At 38.7% G+C, this 16959-nt stretch overlaps 1 protein-coding gene across 1 annotated transcript; it reads right to left on the reverse strand.

Annotated features, from left to right (window-relative positions):
- Positions 1–854: 854 nt before the first annotated feature.
- Positions 855–16599, reverse strand: MYOZ2 (myozenin 2). Its single transcript, XM_005533145.3, has 6 exons — positions 16442–16599; positions 15794–15897; positions 10591–10760; positions 9013–9142; positions 7463–7646; positions 855–1283 (listed from the first exon to the last, which is right to left on the reverse strand). The coding sequence occupies exons 2-6, from the start codon at positions 15867–15869 to the stop codon at positions 1052–1054; spliced, it is 792 nt and encodes a 263-aa protein (XP_005533202.1). The 5' UTR covers positions 15870–15897; positions 16442–16599; the 3' UTR covers positions 855–1051.
- Positions 16600–16959: the final 360 nt, after the last annotated feature.

Consider the following 16959-nt stretch of genomic DNA (forward strand, 5'->3'; position numbering starts at 1 on the left):
AAGATGCTCCCTTACTAGGAAAGTGTTCTCAGTCAATGCGGTGGATTTTTTTTTTTTTTTAATTTATTTCTTTATTTCTTAAATCTGTTCAGGACCTGTACATATATTTGTGAAAATTGTGTGACAAAGTAAATTAAAGGAAATGGATGGCAAAATTTCCTTTGCCAGCTACCTGCCTTGAAGTGACATTTGAAGAACATGTATGCTGATATTTATAAAATGTCAGAGCTTGTCAGTATATCAAGAGCAAGGACTCTCTCATGCTTTTAAGTCCCAGTAGAGATGTAGGGGGAAAGATCTATGACATTTCTTTCTAGTAAGTAAAGCATTTGTGCTAATACAGCTTGGTGATACTATTTTTGTATGTTTGACATAACCAGTCGTTGCTGGGCTTTTTACTTGTGAATAATACAAACATTCTAGACATCCAGGAAATACCTCTGTACTCTTTCATCCCAGTACGTAATCCTTGTCATTGCCAAATTTACTGAGTTTTCTGTAAACAAATCCAGGTGACACAGGCACGGATGTGCATCATAACAGCTGAGGAAGAGTCAGAAAGGAGGAAAATGGCCTGAACTTGCTGTCACTGAAGTAATGACATGATTCTTACCTTGGGCCAAAGGCAGGGTTTGGGAAAAAAGTTGATTTGTCAGAGCTTATCTTGAGCAGGCAGGACCTGGGGTGCATTAAATGCAGAGTTTGCTTGGTTGTTTTCCCTAAATTTCCGTACCTATCAAGGCCCTTGAGAGTAGTGTCACTTCATTTTTCTTGATACACTTGTTCTTAAATGACATGCAAAAATTTCAGAAAGTAAAAGAACATGTAAACACAAATAGAAAATGTCACTGTCATATTTTCCAAGTTATTTTATTTAGCTCATGTTTACAGATGAAACTGGGTGCCAAAAAAGAGACACTGCATCCCACATTATTACTTATACTCCAGCTTCCAAGGAAAAATTTTGTCAGTAGGCTTTATTAATATTTGGACCAAAAATTCACGGATGTGCAGCTTTCAGCATTTTGTACCATGTAGAATGCAGCCTCTCTCACAGGTCCTCTGTTTCTGGAACAGTGTTGGATTCTGCAGGCTGAATGAACACTACAGGGATATTCTCGGATGTCCATCCTTTGGGAGTCCTGTTGAAGGATCTTCTGGCAGCAAGAGGGTTTGCAAGGATCATGAATCTGGGATCGTTTAGCATCAGCATATTATAATCTGGTACCTTGAATTTAACCAGCTTTGATGCTCTCTCAAAACCACCAAAGGGAGTGGCAACTCTGTAGATATCAGAGAAATAAAAGTTAAATGTGATTTTAAAAATACTTTTCTTGCCAGAAGCTGAAAATAACAGATTTTTGTTCCAATTCCTTGTTTACATTCTCAAGCTTTGGAGAAAAGCATTCTGATTTTTTTTCTGGGAAATTCTCTTTAAGATCTGATTAATTTCCCCTTAGATAAAGCTCAAAGCCTTTTTTAAAATTCAAATGGATGGAAAAGCCAAGAGAAAAAGATGTTGCAAGAAAACCCTGTAACTGGTGAGTCACAGTTACTAAACTTATTTTGTTGGTGATAAGTTGGTAAGTCTGAAACTGTAGCTCAACACATTCTCTCTAGCAAGTAATTAGTTCAGAAACTTCTCACCCCATTTTCTCCTCTCCTCAGCTCCTTGTTCCTCCCACTGCGCTGTGTTTCAGCACCATATTGTTGTACCAGTTAGAATGTATGTAGGTTGTGCTATAAACTCGGGTCACTTCTGTGATCTGGGTTAAACAAAGGAGCACTTCAAAATCCAATTTCAACAATCTGGTTTATAACAGTGTGCTCGAACAGTTGCAGCAATACAAGTGGAGTGGAGCTTAATGAGTGAAGCAGAAAGGAACAGCCAAAGACAACAGGCTCTGGAAAGGAGGGAATGGGTGAGGACTTGATACACCAGCTTTGTTTCTGAAGAAAATGTTTATGTAACTAAACCTTGAAACACTGTTCAGCCAGCATTTTTCATGTTATTTAAATGTAAATTTTCCCTCAGGCAGTAAGCCTGAGAAACTGAAAGATAAGGAACACTAAGCTGGAACTGACATTCACATGCATTTGCAAATAATTTAAAACAACAGTATTTCCAAATACCTCCCCTGATTTTCTGTATATACAGGTTTCAGCCTGAAAAAAAAACCTTGAGTTTTCCTGTCACTTCTTCCAGCCTCCTTTGTACAAACAAACAGACTATGGTATGTGCTCTGCATTTTAATCAGCCGCATAACTTTGCTGGGATATTTTCTAGCCAGTGAAGAGTGTCAGATTTTTAAACTGCACAAGAGCACCTGATTTCTGCAAAACCAGATATGCAGTGGCATGAGAAAATGAATTTTTTTGAAATGGAATTTCAGCACCCTTGGTATATTTTATGTGTGGTATAGAAGAACAGATCTGATGGAATATATTTCCCGTGGCTCCAGGTATTATAGCAGAAGCCCAGAGAAATTAATACCAACAGAAACTAAAAGAGAGCATTTGAAGGTCTGTCTAAAATTTTCAGCAGGATAGAACCCCTAAGTTTTGTACTAAGAATTAAGTACACACACACAAAAAGATTAGTTCAGAAAAATGCATCTGTGACATAGAAGTGGTGCTGCTCTGTCATTACATGGATGATTCACTGCATTTTGGTAAGAGCAACATTTGTTGAAGGGGATGGTGTTAACTCCAAAGCATCAATCCTGGGAGATATAAAAAATCATGCAAGCTCTGGGCTTGCACCCTCCCTGAGAGAAGAACACTGCTTTGGATTAAGCTCTAAAAATGTATCTCAAATGATGATAAGACAAGATGTTGCAGCAGCAGCTAGCCCAGGCATTAAACTCTCTTGAGGTCAAAGGAAATTGTTTATCCAAAGTTGGTATCGAGCCTGTGGTATCGAGCTCTTCTTGTGGAGATGTCTTCTAGGTCACAATGTCAACAGCGATACCGTATGATACTGATTAAAAGTAATTGCTTGGTAATTGGCCCAGAGTGAATGTAGTGATCTACATCTCACCGGATAATAAATATTGTTTTAATTGCTGCCCTAATTACGATACACATTCTCACGTTGTTGTGATGTTTAATTATCATTGATATGTATATTAAAGGGATAATTAAAATAAACAGAATTATGATAGTTGTATAAATTGCTAAACAATTCTGTTGTCTAAAACATCCTCTTTGTGGTATTTATGGGTTTTCAATAGAGCATGTTCCTGTATGTAACAGAAACAGGAGGGCTTTCTTTGGAAATTCAGGTATCTTCTGTGGCAAAATACCCCCCTGCAGTTGCTATCCAAAGTCTGGCCTCAGAGAACTCTGCATTCCTGCCTTATAGGCCAGGGGCACATGATGATTGACAGAAAGGAGAGTACAGTAATTGGCTAGGAGATGTTGATTTTCCTTCACAGCAGCAGTAAATATATTCTTGTGAGCAATAACTTGTCTGACAACATGGTGGTGTAATGACCTCTGTTGTGTGCACATCAGCTGGGCTACTTGAGCTCTGATTCATTGTATAGAAGCCTAAATCTCATGCCTGAAAAATTCCAGTAGTCACTGCTCATAATAAGGGTGGAAATGCTGGTTCAGAGCCATAGGAAATAGCACCAGGAAGTGTAACAGATTGTTTAATATTCACTTTGCATATTCCTAAAAAGTAGGTGCTTGATTTAACAATAGCAGGCACAATCATGTTTATTTTTAGCTGTCATTTTAACAGGATTTATTTTTAACTTTTTACCCTTAGTCTTTCTTATTGAACATTGTATTTTCTCAACATAGGAGACAGCTTGTAGTTAATGATTTGGGAAAGTGAAGAAATGTTTTAACTGCATTAGATTAGCACCTCTGGTTACATAACCACAAAAAATGTGAGTTTCACATTTTAAAGCAGGATCATCATTCATAGAACATTTTGCTTATCGTTAATTCTGCTAAAAAACAAGACATAGGAGCAAAGACTTTGACCCTGCAAAATGCTCAGAGCTTCACGGGAGCTTAGTGCAAGTGCTAATGCTAATTTCACAGAGGTATTTGAGCGCTAAGGAATTGGCTAAGCACCCAGCTCCCACTAATCTCTCATCACTTCAAGTTAGCACCCAAAATTTCTGTGAGACTCTCTATCTTACCATTTTACACTAGACTTCAAAATCCATGAATCAATGAAAACAGAGCCCAGTCCAGATGGACTGAATTCCTGTAGTGCTTTTGAAAGAGTAGTCTTCTGGAATTGAGAAAGCTGAGCGAGAATTTATCTGGTAGGAGAGGCAGAACTAGTCTGACTTGCTTGTCCTATGTGAGTAAGATGTGGTGCTTCGTATGTTACTCATAATCCTACCTCTGACATTTTATCCAGCTCCAAGAAAGCAGATGGAATAAAGGTACTAATTTAAATAATATTATAAACTCCTCAGCAAATGCAGATTCATGCTGCTTTCCCACAGATTAATTACTTGGCGCTTCCACACTGGTAAAAGCGACAAGAAAGTTTTTCACTAGTAAATGCTTCTTCAATCCTAATAGGAATGAATGTCCAAGAGAAGCCAGATGGCAAGGTCTGTTCTGCTGCTTTTCTCTGCTAGCGCAGATTCGTTTTACCTCTGAGGAGGAGAAAGAGGAGCCTGGTGTTCAGAGTGTGTTCAGAGCCCCTCTGAGCCCCAGTCCCCTCTGCCCAGCCAGGGCACCGCTGCCTGTCTCACTGACAGCCCTGCTGCACTGCACAAACCCTCCTGACATTTGCCACCATGGCTCTTCCTCCAGTGACCTGCCAGCACTGCAAAGTCCCTGCAGCTTAAAATGAACACTAGACTCCAAAAAATACCTCTATGAATTCCTTATTTGTCTTAAAAAGTTCCTTAGTGTAATAAAAATTGCACTGCTGCAGCATCCAGAGTCATCTCTTCATTGCTGGACAGCGGGGAAAAAAATTTGGATGCTGTTTAGTGCTGAAGATACTCTTAAGCTGTGAATGTGGGCCTCAGTTCCAGCACATCAGACCTCCCTACCTGCTCAGGTTGTGCTGCTTTTTCAGTTTGTTGTGTAACAAGGAAAGCTGAAAGGAGCCTGAATTAGTTTGTAAAGTCTGAGTGCCACTTCGACAGACGCCAGTGAATGAACCGGGAAGGATCTCAGGGCCATTTCCCTTGGGAATCCTATGGCTCACGCTTGCTGTTAACCTCACCCCCTCCTGACTAATGGTGACTGTAGCAGTGCTTTGCAGGAGAACAAACACAATGGCACTTTAGCGGATGATGAGGCAGGATGGAAAGCCTAGGTAGATACCCTTGCTGATAACAAAATGATGCCATTATATCACACTTTAATTGTTTAATACAGTATCATTTGCTTTCTCTCCAAGACTGCAATTAAGCAGGCCAAGGATGCTGTGACCTAGATGCACAGAATGACTTAGTAGGATCTAGACAAAGAAGTCCAGTTAGTCTTCTTCTGCTGGCATGACAGTGTGTTGTTTAAAATCCCATCTTCAAACTCTCTCCTGTGCATTTTTAGGAGTGTAGACATCTAAATCATGGCTGCAAAATCATCTCCAAGAGGTTATTATCTTGAATTTTAGTTTTTCAGATTCTCCATTTCTTTTTGAATCTGCTAGAAAACATAAGTCTATAACAGCAAAGACCACCAGCCATCTTTCTCTACTTGATATCAGTTTTTTTCTATGAGAAGGAGACTTGTGGTGAACTATGTTTATTTTTTAGATTGAATTTACCAATTTCACAGCCTGGATTTACGTGCCAATTTTTTTAGTTTTTTATGGCAGTTACATGGGAGAATATTGACTTTTCCCTTATAAGAATGCACATATGTTCAAGAAATTCAGACATCCAAATGGTGAGTCACAGTTCTGCCATGTCATACATAAAGGAACTCCACATAGAAAGAAATCCAAATAGTTAGTGTTGTAAAGAGGGCAGCTAACAGAACACAGGGCCACAGAGACAGCCTTAAAATCCACAAAGAAGACATCAGACACTGTCTCAAGACACATATCCCTGTTAATGGAGTCTCTGTGCCCTGTCTGATGCTGTCCTTCACAATAATGACTAGCACCTCTTGTAAGAGGGAGAACTGATTCTGTCTCCATCTATTTGTATCTTCAGATTTTTTTCTTGGGCTCTTTATTTTTTTTTTTTAAATTTATGGTTTTTTAGGTTACAATAAGCACAGTACATAAACTGTGCTGTTACTGTTCTGATGTTGGCAGCTGTGGCACATCTCTGACTTGGATTTGCTATTTTGTCTGCCGGGAAGAGCGTGCCGCACAGACTCAGTTATTAACGTGGCACTGTATATTGCTGCTAGGAAATCAGAACTAATGCAGTGTCTGCAGTGCCAGTTTTGGTGTTGAATTGTGTGATGTTTTAGTGCTTGCACTCATAGTTGAGGCCCACATCAACATCAGGAACACAAGTGATGTTTGTGGTATTTTTCTCTAAGTTTGTATTGCCATGAACAATTTTGTTTTTCAATAGATTGCTGTCTGGCCTTTTGAGGAGGGGTTTTGGTTTGGCTCAGCTGTCTAGAACTCAGCAGGGTTGTCCATTACTTCAGTAAATAAAAATAGTGTAGATGCAATGAAAGAAAGCAAAAGACACGAGTAAGAATTTGCTTTAAAGCTTTAAAAACTCAGTGTTGTCCATGTAGCTAGAAGTTCTACGGAAAGCCATGATACACTAGTTACTATGTAAGTAAAACAATGTTTAATCTGTTAATTTGTTGCTGAAGATTGTCAAATAAATAAAGAATGTTATACAGCAGTAAAACAAAAATGTGAGGGATTAGTTGTGGGATAAAGTTCATTGCACCATCATTGCCTAAAATGAAACCATGTGAGCTGTATTAAAAAAAAAGAAACAGAAAATGAGTACTTTGCATTATACAACTTAGAAACAAAGTTCTGCCTGAGAGATCTGACAATAACATACCTACTGAAGTCAACAACAGGCATCCGGAAAGGACTTTGAAGCTCATATTTCCTATTTATTGAGTGCATTGAATCACAGAATCATAGAATCATAGAGTGGTTTGGGTTGGAAGGTCCCTTAAAGACGATTTAGTTCCAACCCGCCTGCCATGGGCAGGGAGACCTTTTGCTAGATCAGGTTGCTCAGAGCTCCGTCCAGCCTGGCTTTGAACACCTCCAGCAATGGGCATCCACAACTTCTCTGGGCACTGGATTCTGATTCTTTCTTTCAATATATTTTTGCAATTTAGCTTCTATTCCTAGTTCTACAGTTTGAATTTGGGCCCATGCCTTAGAGATAGACTAGTCTGCTCCTTAATGCTCTTGTTTACCACTTGTAATCTCTGTGAGTGTTCATGTTTATGCATACACTTGCAAACACAGGTGGTAGGGTTTTTAAAGCTGGTGTGATTTTCCTCTGGTCTGTAAAATTCAGTGTTCATTCAGGATTACCTGTTAAAGCTCCTATAGTCAGGCAGTTCTGGCTTTGCTTCAGGTGTAAAAAGTTTAGGATATAAAGCTTCCAGCAGTTCTGGGTCATCCCTAATGGCTTCTATCCAGGGAGACTGGTAATACTTTGGCACAGCAGTAGTGTTGAACTTTTCAGGAGGAATTTCTTTCAGTGGTCCAGAATATCCTGCAGTGTGATCAAGGTAAAATGATTATAATGAGTCTTTGTGTGTTCTGCTTCCTTGCCACCATTCTGCATTGAGCAGAAACTAACACAGCAGAATTTCTCAGTGAGTTAAAATGAACAGTTGGGTAAAGTCACCAGGCCACAGCTACACAGAAACAGAGATCTGGCAGGGGAAATTTGTAGCATTTTAGATAGGTAACTGCTCTAAAAGAAGTATTCCAACTTTTTTTGAGGCTACATTTATTTTGGTTTTTTATAAATTTGCTTTTATTGTAAGCATTTGTTTGAAACCACAGAGTGTACCTACACAGTCCTTGGGCTAAATTAACAAAAAGATGTTGAAAAGAGACTGTTGATTAAAAGTAAGATAATTCTACCTCTTTGAGTGAAATTTTCCACAAGTACATCTACATCTCGGTCTTTAAATGAATGCTATTTCATTCTTTAAGCCTAAATCTCCTCATGGCTTACTCTGACCAGGTCTTTTTTGCCTAAAGAAAGGCTTGAAGATTTGTATCATGTCTTAGCAAGGGAAGTTACCTCTGTTTGCATTGTGTTTAGCCAAGGGATGCACAGAGCCTCAGCAGTCACCAGCAGAGCAGGACTGACCTAGTTTACATGGACTGGAAAAGGTCTGCACAAAACATGCATTGAGTAATTCTGAACAAAGAATGAATTTGTAAAAACCACGGTCTGCTCATGGATAATTCATAAACAGGAAGAAGGGCTATATCACTGAATAAATTAATTAAAACAAATTAGCCTTCTCTAGTCTTTAAAGAATACAAAATAAGGCCTTCTTGTAATTCACTCCTTTAAATAAAGCCAACAGTACCCTCACAGTTAAGGATTTAAAAAAGAACAGTTTATGCAGCCAGAGGCAAATTCCTTTTAAAGTTACTCCTCTCTAAAGGGTTCTAGCAAAACTTAGTGGCTTTGGATTTACATTTATGGATAATTAAACTACAATGAATAGCTCGCTGACTGTTGAGCAGGGTTTTGCATATTGGAAACAATGGTTGGGCAAGGAAAAATCAGTATATAAATGTGGTTTTAAATCAGAGGATCTCTTTGTCAATATTTTTAAGGCCTGTATATATGGGAGCAGTCTCTCTTGATATTAAGATACATTTTCAGTTTAGAGAGATGTGGTACAAAAGGTAAATCAGATCTTTTAAAAATGAACACAATCAACTAAAAGCATCACTTTACACTTCTGGGAGAAGTTCTGACCTGACTCAAATGTGTCTTTTTCTAATATTAGTCCATTAGTCCATCCTTGTTGAAGATACTGCCTTTAAAATGGTAATTTCTTTGCTGTGAAATGAGACTGAATGTGTTTAGTGTCTGTAGACTCACATATTACCTGGGGCGATGTTGTCAGGGTGTGGAGGGCTGCGGGGGTCAGGCGTGTTGGGAGGTGTCATCGGGGCATGCTGGGGGATTCCTTCCACACTGAGGCCATCCATTCTGACACTCTGGATGGGCTCTCCACGCTGCATTCAGACAGGAAGAAATAGCACTTCAGGCATGGAATTCTCTGGGGAGGCTGCAGTAATGCTCTGATTTACGGCTCAGATCTGATTCCCAGGGTGTACAGTCCTAAAGCACGCTGTCCTGCTGTTTGGTACAGTATTCCCTTCACACTTCAATTGCCTAAGTAACCAAAAATGAGCATTTTTTTTGGTCACTAGACACTAGAAGCTGTTCTGTGCCAGACAGAGCACCCATGCTACCCAAAGGGTCAAGAAATCTGGCGAGTTTGAGCCCTTTGAGTTTCAAAGCGTTGATTCTTCAAAGCATCTCTTCCCTATTGGTTGAAAACTCGCTGCATTTGTTGAACTGCTTTTGTTTGGGATTGTCTTTTCCTTTATTTGTAGCAGAAATAACAAATTCAGTGCAGGTCACTTTCTGGAGATTCATGATATGCTGTTATTTTCCACCCTCCTATTGGGATATCGGTTCTAAGGAAACATCTGAAGGCTTAATCATTGTTGCATAAATATAGAATTAGAGTCTCATAAGAAGTCAGCATCTTATTTTAGCTATGACACATAGGCTTTTATTTATATGCTATATTTAAAAGCAATTTAAATATAGACTGGTTTAGAGTAAGAGTTTCTTGAAGTAGGAAAGCAAACAAATAATACTTGTTTAAACTTGAAACAACAACAAGAAAATGATCAAGGCAGAATGTTTTCTAGTCATCCTGAAGTAGGTTAGAAAGATTAACTTAGGCAGGCGGAATCCTAAAGATGATGCAGGCACCACCAGCGGTGCTAAATAGACACTTAGGGGAGGGAATAGGAGCCAGAGGCATCATTTTTTCATATGTTGGAATGTCATACTGACTGTAAACCATGTGTACTCTGTGGTTTTGGGGGTAGAAGTGGACTAGAGGGAAATGGATCTGTCAGACTGTAGCAAAATCATGGAATTGTGTACAGAATTCTGACAAGATTGACGGTGTGCTCAGAATGTATCTGTGCAGCTTCTAATCCCTCAATAGAGGGAGAAATGGGGGGACAGTATTCATAGATGGGCTTTTAAATAATAGTGTTTAATAATAGCCTTGGGTGCTCAGTGGAGTTATTCAGATTTTTTTATACAGGATTTCTTTTGTGCAGATGTATTTTTAAAAGGAAGATTTATCAAAGCTCAAACTTAATCCCCTTTTATCCCAGTGTAATTTAACTTCTGGTGAGCAAGTGATCAAAGATGTTGGAAATACTTATAGCATATAAAAAGAAATGTAAATTTAGTTTTTTTAATTGCCATTGGGATCTTAATTAATAAAATACAATTGGCTCACTTCTTCTTATCCTCATTCTAGAACTTAGCTTTTATTCTTCCTGAAACTACAAGTAAATCACACACAATGTGTATCATGAGCACCCAAGGAGCCCGATGTAGAATCACTAAGAAGTCATTACAAAATACTCACATTTCTTGGCTTGTTTGCCACGTAATGATAATTTTCATATGTGTATTTGTCAGATCTCCGCTGGCGTCGCTTGAAGAGCCTGGCCCCTCTGTTGCTGAGCGTCGACAATTCCTCCACCATGATATCTCTGGGCGTGCTGACCTTCTTTCCAAGGTTCAGGCTGGGTGAGACTGCAATGCAATGGGTAAGTACAAACCTCTGTTTGTCTGAAATGTCTAATATTCCGTGCTCTGCACCTGAAATCCAACACATGTTCATGCATATTTTGCTAGCACATAGCACGGTGTCACGTGGTGTTAGTGAAATTAAGCCTTCTTCCAGAATTTTGGGGGAGATTGTTGAACACCACAAACCTGAATTTTCAAAGAGGATAAGCACCTCAAGCTCCAAATTAGCTGTTATCAAGATAAGATTTATAGTGTCCTACACACTATATTAATAGCAGGCTAGTAAAAACTGGCTTCTGCTGAAACTGGGAACAAAACTCCTTCTGATCCTGGGTTTCCACATCAAACCTTCAGTTAAGTTTCTGCATTGGATAGCTAAGAGAGAACCTCTTTTAAACATACCTACCAGTCTCTATTAAATACCATTTTTAAACTAACTCTCAAAATAAAGCTCAAGGTGTGGAAAATGAGAGTCCTAACAAAGAACTACAAGGTGCTTCTAGGAATTCATTAATTTAGGACATTTGGGGTTTTATTCTCTCTAAGAGGAAACTGAAGTACTGGATGTGTATTTCTTGATTCACCACTTGGGAAAAATTTCTTCTATGTCTTTACTCATATCCTGTGGAATTTGAAAAAGAGAATGCATAAGCAAGGGAAGGGGAGATCAATCAGGATCATAAAAAAAGAACTCTGAATGTCAGAATTCCTGTGGTCATCTTCATGGTGGTGTTCTGGAAGCTGGGATGCTGGTGGCACCAAGCAAGGAATTGCTTAGTGACTGAACTCTCACTGAATGTCCCCAACCTAGAGATGAAACTTAAACCTTAGAATACAGAAACTTAAACACTGAATAAACTATTTTCTGTTTGTTTTTGCTTAGAATGTTGCAGAATTTAAGAAATATAACAATAATAGGGCATTCTATGCTTCACATATTCTTATGTTCCCCAGGATGTAAAATTATGAACTTTGACATGTATTTTATTACATTAAAAGGACATGAGGACAAATTATACATAATGTGTGCCCTGCTGTGAGACTAAGCAGACAGGAGGCCCAGTTTAAAATTAACATCACAAATCAATTAACTGCAGAAGGTACCTAATGCCAAAGTCAATATTGCTTATGAAGGGTTTTGTTTTGAGTAAATGGCATGTTCAGCCTGGCATGTGTCTCCTAGTAACTTTATATTGGAAAAACAATGTGATGTGCTGACATTTAGGAAAACTTAATGGAGACAGGTATATTAAATATTTAGCTGAAGCTGGATGGACAAGAGTTTTCCACCTAGTAAATCAAACAAGTTGATGGGCCCTGGAGTGCATCACTGTTGATCCATTTCTGTCCACACTAATTTCAATTGAATGCTTGCAGTGGATTACAGCGGAACAAGCGCAAGTTAACTTTATCATGAGCTGGATTGTGCACTTCTCCTTTAAAAATAGTGTGTGCAATAAATCCTAACAACCTCCTGTTATTTAAGAGCTAGTTACAAAACAGAGAGTTCTTAACATGGAAGAAAATGACTCAGCTTGCCCAGTGTAGCCCTATCAGTGACTGATAGTGGTGGGATTTTGGCTCTGACATGGAGATAACTGCACTTGTTATTGGCCTGTGGCCTGCAGTTTACACCTCAAGTCATATTTTTGTTTTATCATTTCTCAAAATGACTGTGGGGGTAGAGACTGCTGGATGGTTTTATGTTAGTAAGAAGTAAGAAATTCACCCCACGGATCAGCAACATTTTCAGACAGAAAAGCTTTTGTTGTTTGCACACAGAATGGGGAGCATGCACATCCTCAGAGACTGGGGAGCCAAGGCAACTGCCCAGCTCTGTCCAAAGCACTCGGGATTCTTCTGGGACACTCTGGGTGTTATCTGTTTTGGGCCTTGCTGTTCCCTTACATACACACTGTTCCTGTTAATGTTAACTGAAGGCTCCAAGCTACTTTGTAAGCCACAGTTGTGTATTATTGTGTATCCAGGCAGCATCCCAAAATCATAAGTGTAAAGTTCATTTGAATTCCTTGCCAAGTAAAATCTAATCATCTGTCTAGCTTTATGGTGTGTCTAGGGATAGTTTCAGTGTCAGTGCAGATAAGGTGATGGAGAGTGAGAGAAGGAGGACATTTAGGGGATGAGAGAAAGAAGACATTAATGTCATAGATGGACATTGCAAGATAATATTGAACGCTTAATTCATAGTTTAATCCTAATCTTAACCTTTTAGCTTCATTTCTTTAATTTGCTCCTGCCAAGTCCTTCTTGTCCTGTGCTTAAAATCACAGCGAATTGTATGTAAATATGATTTATATAGTTCCTCCTGGATTCACTACCTAATATTTCTTTAATCCTTCAGTTTACAATCTACTGAATATCTTAATCTGGACTACAAAATTTAATAATAAATATTAGAAAGTGTGTTTGGTGTAGTATCATAAATAAGATTTTTTTAACTGCATCAGGAAAGACCGTTAGTCATGTAGATACTGAAGAATGCATTTAAGAAGTAATATAGAACTGGACGTGGGATTTAAGTGATGAGCTCCAAGGGCTTCCTTAAACACATATATTTACATCCAAGTTTACCTTTAGCAGGTAGCCTTAGAAATGTTCTCATCAGCCCAAGTCTGACAAGTGACAAACCAAGGGCTTGAGGGGGTCACTGCATGCACTCACTGATTAATCAGGCAGTTTCTCTTTGGGACTGTAAGAAGGTTTACAGTTGGTGTCTATTCCTGCAGCGTTTTATGATTCATTTTCTCTAAAAAATGGGACAAAGTCATGTCCCACAAGCCAACAGCAGAGGTGGACTTTCAGTCTTTACCAGTCTTGCCCAGGTGGTCTCAGACACTGCCAAAAAACTTGGCTGGTTTTGGGGTTTACCAACAAATGTTTCTGCTATGAATATCTTTTAACAAGGAAGTGGAGAGTCACTGTTTACCTGAAAGCATTATAATAAAAAGGCCTGAAATAAAAATGGAGTAGGAATGCTTATGCCACTCCAAGGTGCTAGGGTTTATGTTTCAGAGCCTTCTGTTGTTGTGTACCTGTGTTAGCAGTGGAGAGTTTCACAGGGCTGTGAGACTGACTGGAACTGTACAATTAATTTTGATGCAATTACCAGTTGCAGGACTGTCATTAGGAATAGTGATTCTAAGCCCAGAAATACAGCAGTTCACCTTCTAGATCTCAAATTAAGGTAATTGAATTAATGATTCGGTGCAAAACAAAATGTCAAAAATTAGTTGAACTGAATCTAGCCAATTAAATGCCAGATTTCTCCTTGGTTTTTCTGAGGATTTTTCAGATTTGGTCCCAAAGAACTGGCTTCTATTTTGTGTCACCACAGCTTTGGTTATCTTTCTGTTTTCTATCTGGCTTCACTGAGCTTGTACAAATTTTAGTCTCTTATCATGCCCATTTCATGGACTTTCATTTTTTTCTTGACATATAAATACCCCAAACATCCAGAGAAGAGTCAAAAATAGAATTTTGTGAAGAGTTAGAATTGCCTTCAGTGGCCACATATCACAGCAATATCTTGCAGGATAAACTGCTATAACTATGAGTATGAATCTTGACAGCAAATCTGATAATACGTAAATAATAAAAGGGAAGATTATGTGAGGCAAATGTTAAGCATCAGTACAGATTATCCAGATACACCAATGATTTCAAGGGCTGTATGCTACATTTATTAGTATTGCTATGAATAGTAGCAACATTTACCATGTGAAATGCCTGGTTCCAAACAAACATATGAAAGACTTTTTTTTTTTTTCTTTTTGCCCTGAAGAGCTTACAGGCTATTTCAGGCACATGTAGTGCTTGGGTTTATAATACCAAAGAAAAAAAACAAAACAAAAACCAGGGGTTGTAATGAAATCTGGAAGGACAGGCTGGCTTTCAGATCTGAGTGCGTGTTTTCAGTGGAGAATGGAAATAGAAAAGAGGTATTTGCTTAGAAATAGAAACTTGGGAAAAAAAATCTCTGGAAATATCAGAAGGAGTAGGACCAGGCAAACTCATAGCTTCTTGTTCTAAAAATTCTTTAGTCTCTCACCCTCCTCTTTATGCAATCACAGTGGTCATCGGGTGAGTGCAGAAACCAACCACAAGCTCTTTGAAACAAAAGTCCACTCTAAATGTTTTCAAAACTGGAACTCAATGTTCAATATTTCATCCCACAAAAGTGGTATAACTTTCATAAATCCTAAATATTAATGCAGCTCCCTGTGGTTGCAGTGAAGCTTGTGGGGTGCTTATCACTTTTAGAAAATTGGTCTCTTATGTAGCTGGTAAAAAAGGTTTCATGGGCAGGATTGGAAGGCTCTCCAAAAGCATCCAGCACATGCCTAATGAGAGCCAAGCAGATTTGTATTCCCAGCTGAGTTAATTGCTTCTGGAGGTGTCATGCTAGAAGCATAACATCAAGAACCTGTTTTAGAAAATTAAACAACCTTCCAACAAGTGCCTGCATTTTCATCAGTGCAACTACAGAGAAGTAAAATTTCTGTCAAAAAAGATTAATTGGTGGCTGTGCATTAGAGAGAATGCCAAAAAGCTAGTAAAATGTGTTAGTTACAAAGACAAGATTTGAGAGGAACAGAGCTGTAAAGATTTGTGTCAAATTTTTTTATCATTTATATAAAAAAAGCAGAGTGAAACAGAGAAAAAAAATAGAGGTTACAGATCATGATATTTCTTAGAAGATAGCCTTTTAAAGTGGAATGAAGTCATGTTATTAACCCCAAACAATGTTCTGAAAGGCTATCCTAGCAGAATGTACATCAGCTGTTAGATTACTTCATTCCTCCACAGCAGTTGTTCATCTGAAAATAGCTTTCAAATGAAAAGAGGCAACTACAAAAGGATTAGTTACCATAGGCAGCATGATACTCCCACAAGATTATTTATGGCAAAACACCCAGAGACAAAGCTGTAAGAGAGTTAAACTCTATGATTAAAAAACTGTATTAGGGAGGGCTAGAGGACATTGTATATGCAGTCAGCTGGGTTCAGTGCTATACCATTTCTGTGTATTTCATCCATAATGGCTGATGCTTGCTCTTTCCTCTCTTTGGCCAGGGCAGAGTCTGATAACATTGTGATTTCCTGATACGGTTTTTCCTTGCTGCAAAAAAACAACACATTTTTATATTGTTGAGCCAGCACGCACAGTTCGGCCAATTTTCATTTCCAACAGCCTGTTTAGAAGGGCTGAAGAGTGAAGTCAGGGGTTTCTGACTAAGAAATACTGCACTGCAAAATGCACTGGCAGTCCTTGCTTGCAGACAGATGTTAGGACATGTTTTGATGGGTAGAAGATTCAAAGGAATGGACTTTGAGCTGGTTACATAAATTCTTCAGCAAAAATCAGTGTCAGTGGTATAGGCCTTCTCACATCTACTCACTATACTACAAGATGTAAATTCCTAAGTAATTTTAATTTACATCTTGGTTTATGTTTTCAGAAATGTCACGTTTTGAAATTTGTTAATCTAAAAATCTGAGGAATGAAACTAGTTCCTCTGGCATCTTTAAAGAAGGTGCATTTCTGTATAAGAAAAATATAAACATCTTTTAAGTTGCAGAGTCAAGAGGTTACATAAATGTCTTGTATATGACAGTTTGTAGGACAGACAATGTCAAAACATTTCAGGAAACAATACACTTACCCTACTGGTTTGTTGTGCAGATAAAAAGCGATGTCAACCCTTTAGCTGAGGCTTCAGAAGTTAGTTATGCATGGGGATGACCTGCCTGGTCCTGGATGGTTTGTACCCTTGTGCTGGGATCTGCATGGTACCTAGTACTGAGACAAACTGGGGGGCTGATCCTCTCCAAAGGGGTTGGCATCCAGCTGACATCAACCAGTTATATATAGAATCCAACACTCCAGCCACTCATATCTTCCTGGCAAAAGAAGAGAACAGAAAAGATTCGGCTGCACCCACAACAAAGAGAGGTTATATCCCTTTCAGAGCTGATTGAAAATTTGATGGAATGCCCCCCCTGGTAGCTGTAGAGATCATCTCCTCATCTTCTCATCACCCCTGAGAATTATAACCTGTGTGTTTTAATCAGGAAGGAGACATTTAAAAATAAGGCGTTAAGTGTATAGATAGGCAAGACTATAGCGGATGAGAATGACATGGGCTAATCCTTCAGTGAAAGATGAAACCGTGCTTCTGTA

Source organism: Pseudopodoces humilis, chromosome 6, assembly GCF_049639895.1.
Source record: "Pseudopodoces humilis isolate 2021_Gansu_Grassland_sample_001 chromosome 6, ASM4963989v1, whole genome shotgun sequence".
NCBI classification, from domain to species: domain Eukaryota; kingdom Metazoa; phylum Chordata; class Aves; order Passeriformes; family Paridae; genus Pseudopodoces; species Pseudopodoces humilis.

Bases quoted from the DNA above. Each gene is read 5' to 3' on its own strand.
- MYOZ2 (XM_005533145.3), bottom strand. From the start codon at position 15,869: ATGTTATCAGACTCTGCCCTGGCCAAAGAGAGGAAAGAGCAAGCATCA. The intron at 7,647-9,012 runs GTAATATGTGAG...ATCACACTGCAG, and splicing joins CCCTGACAACATCGCCCCAG to GATATTCTGGACCACTGAAA. The intron at 1,284-7,462 runs GTAATCCTGAAT...TGATATCTACAG, and splicing joins GACTATAGGAGCTTTAACAG to AGTTGCCACTCCCTTTGGTG.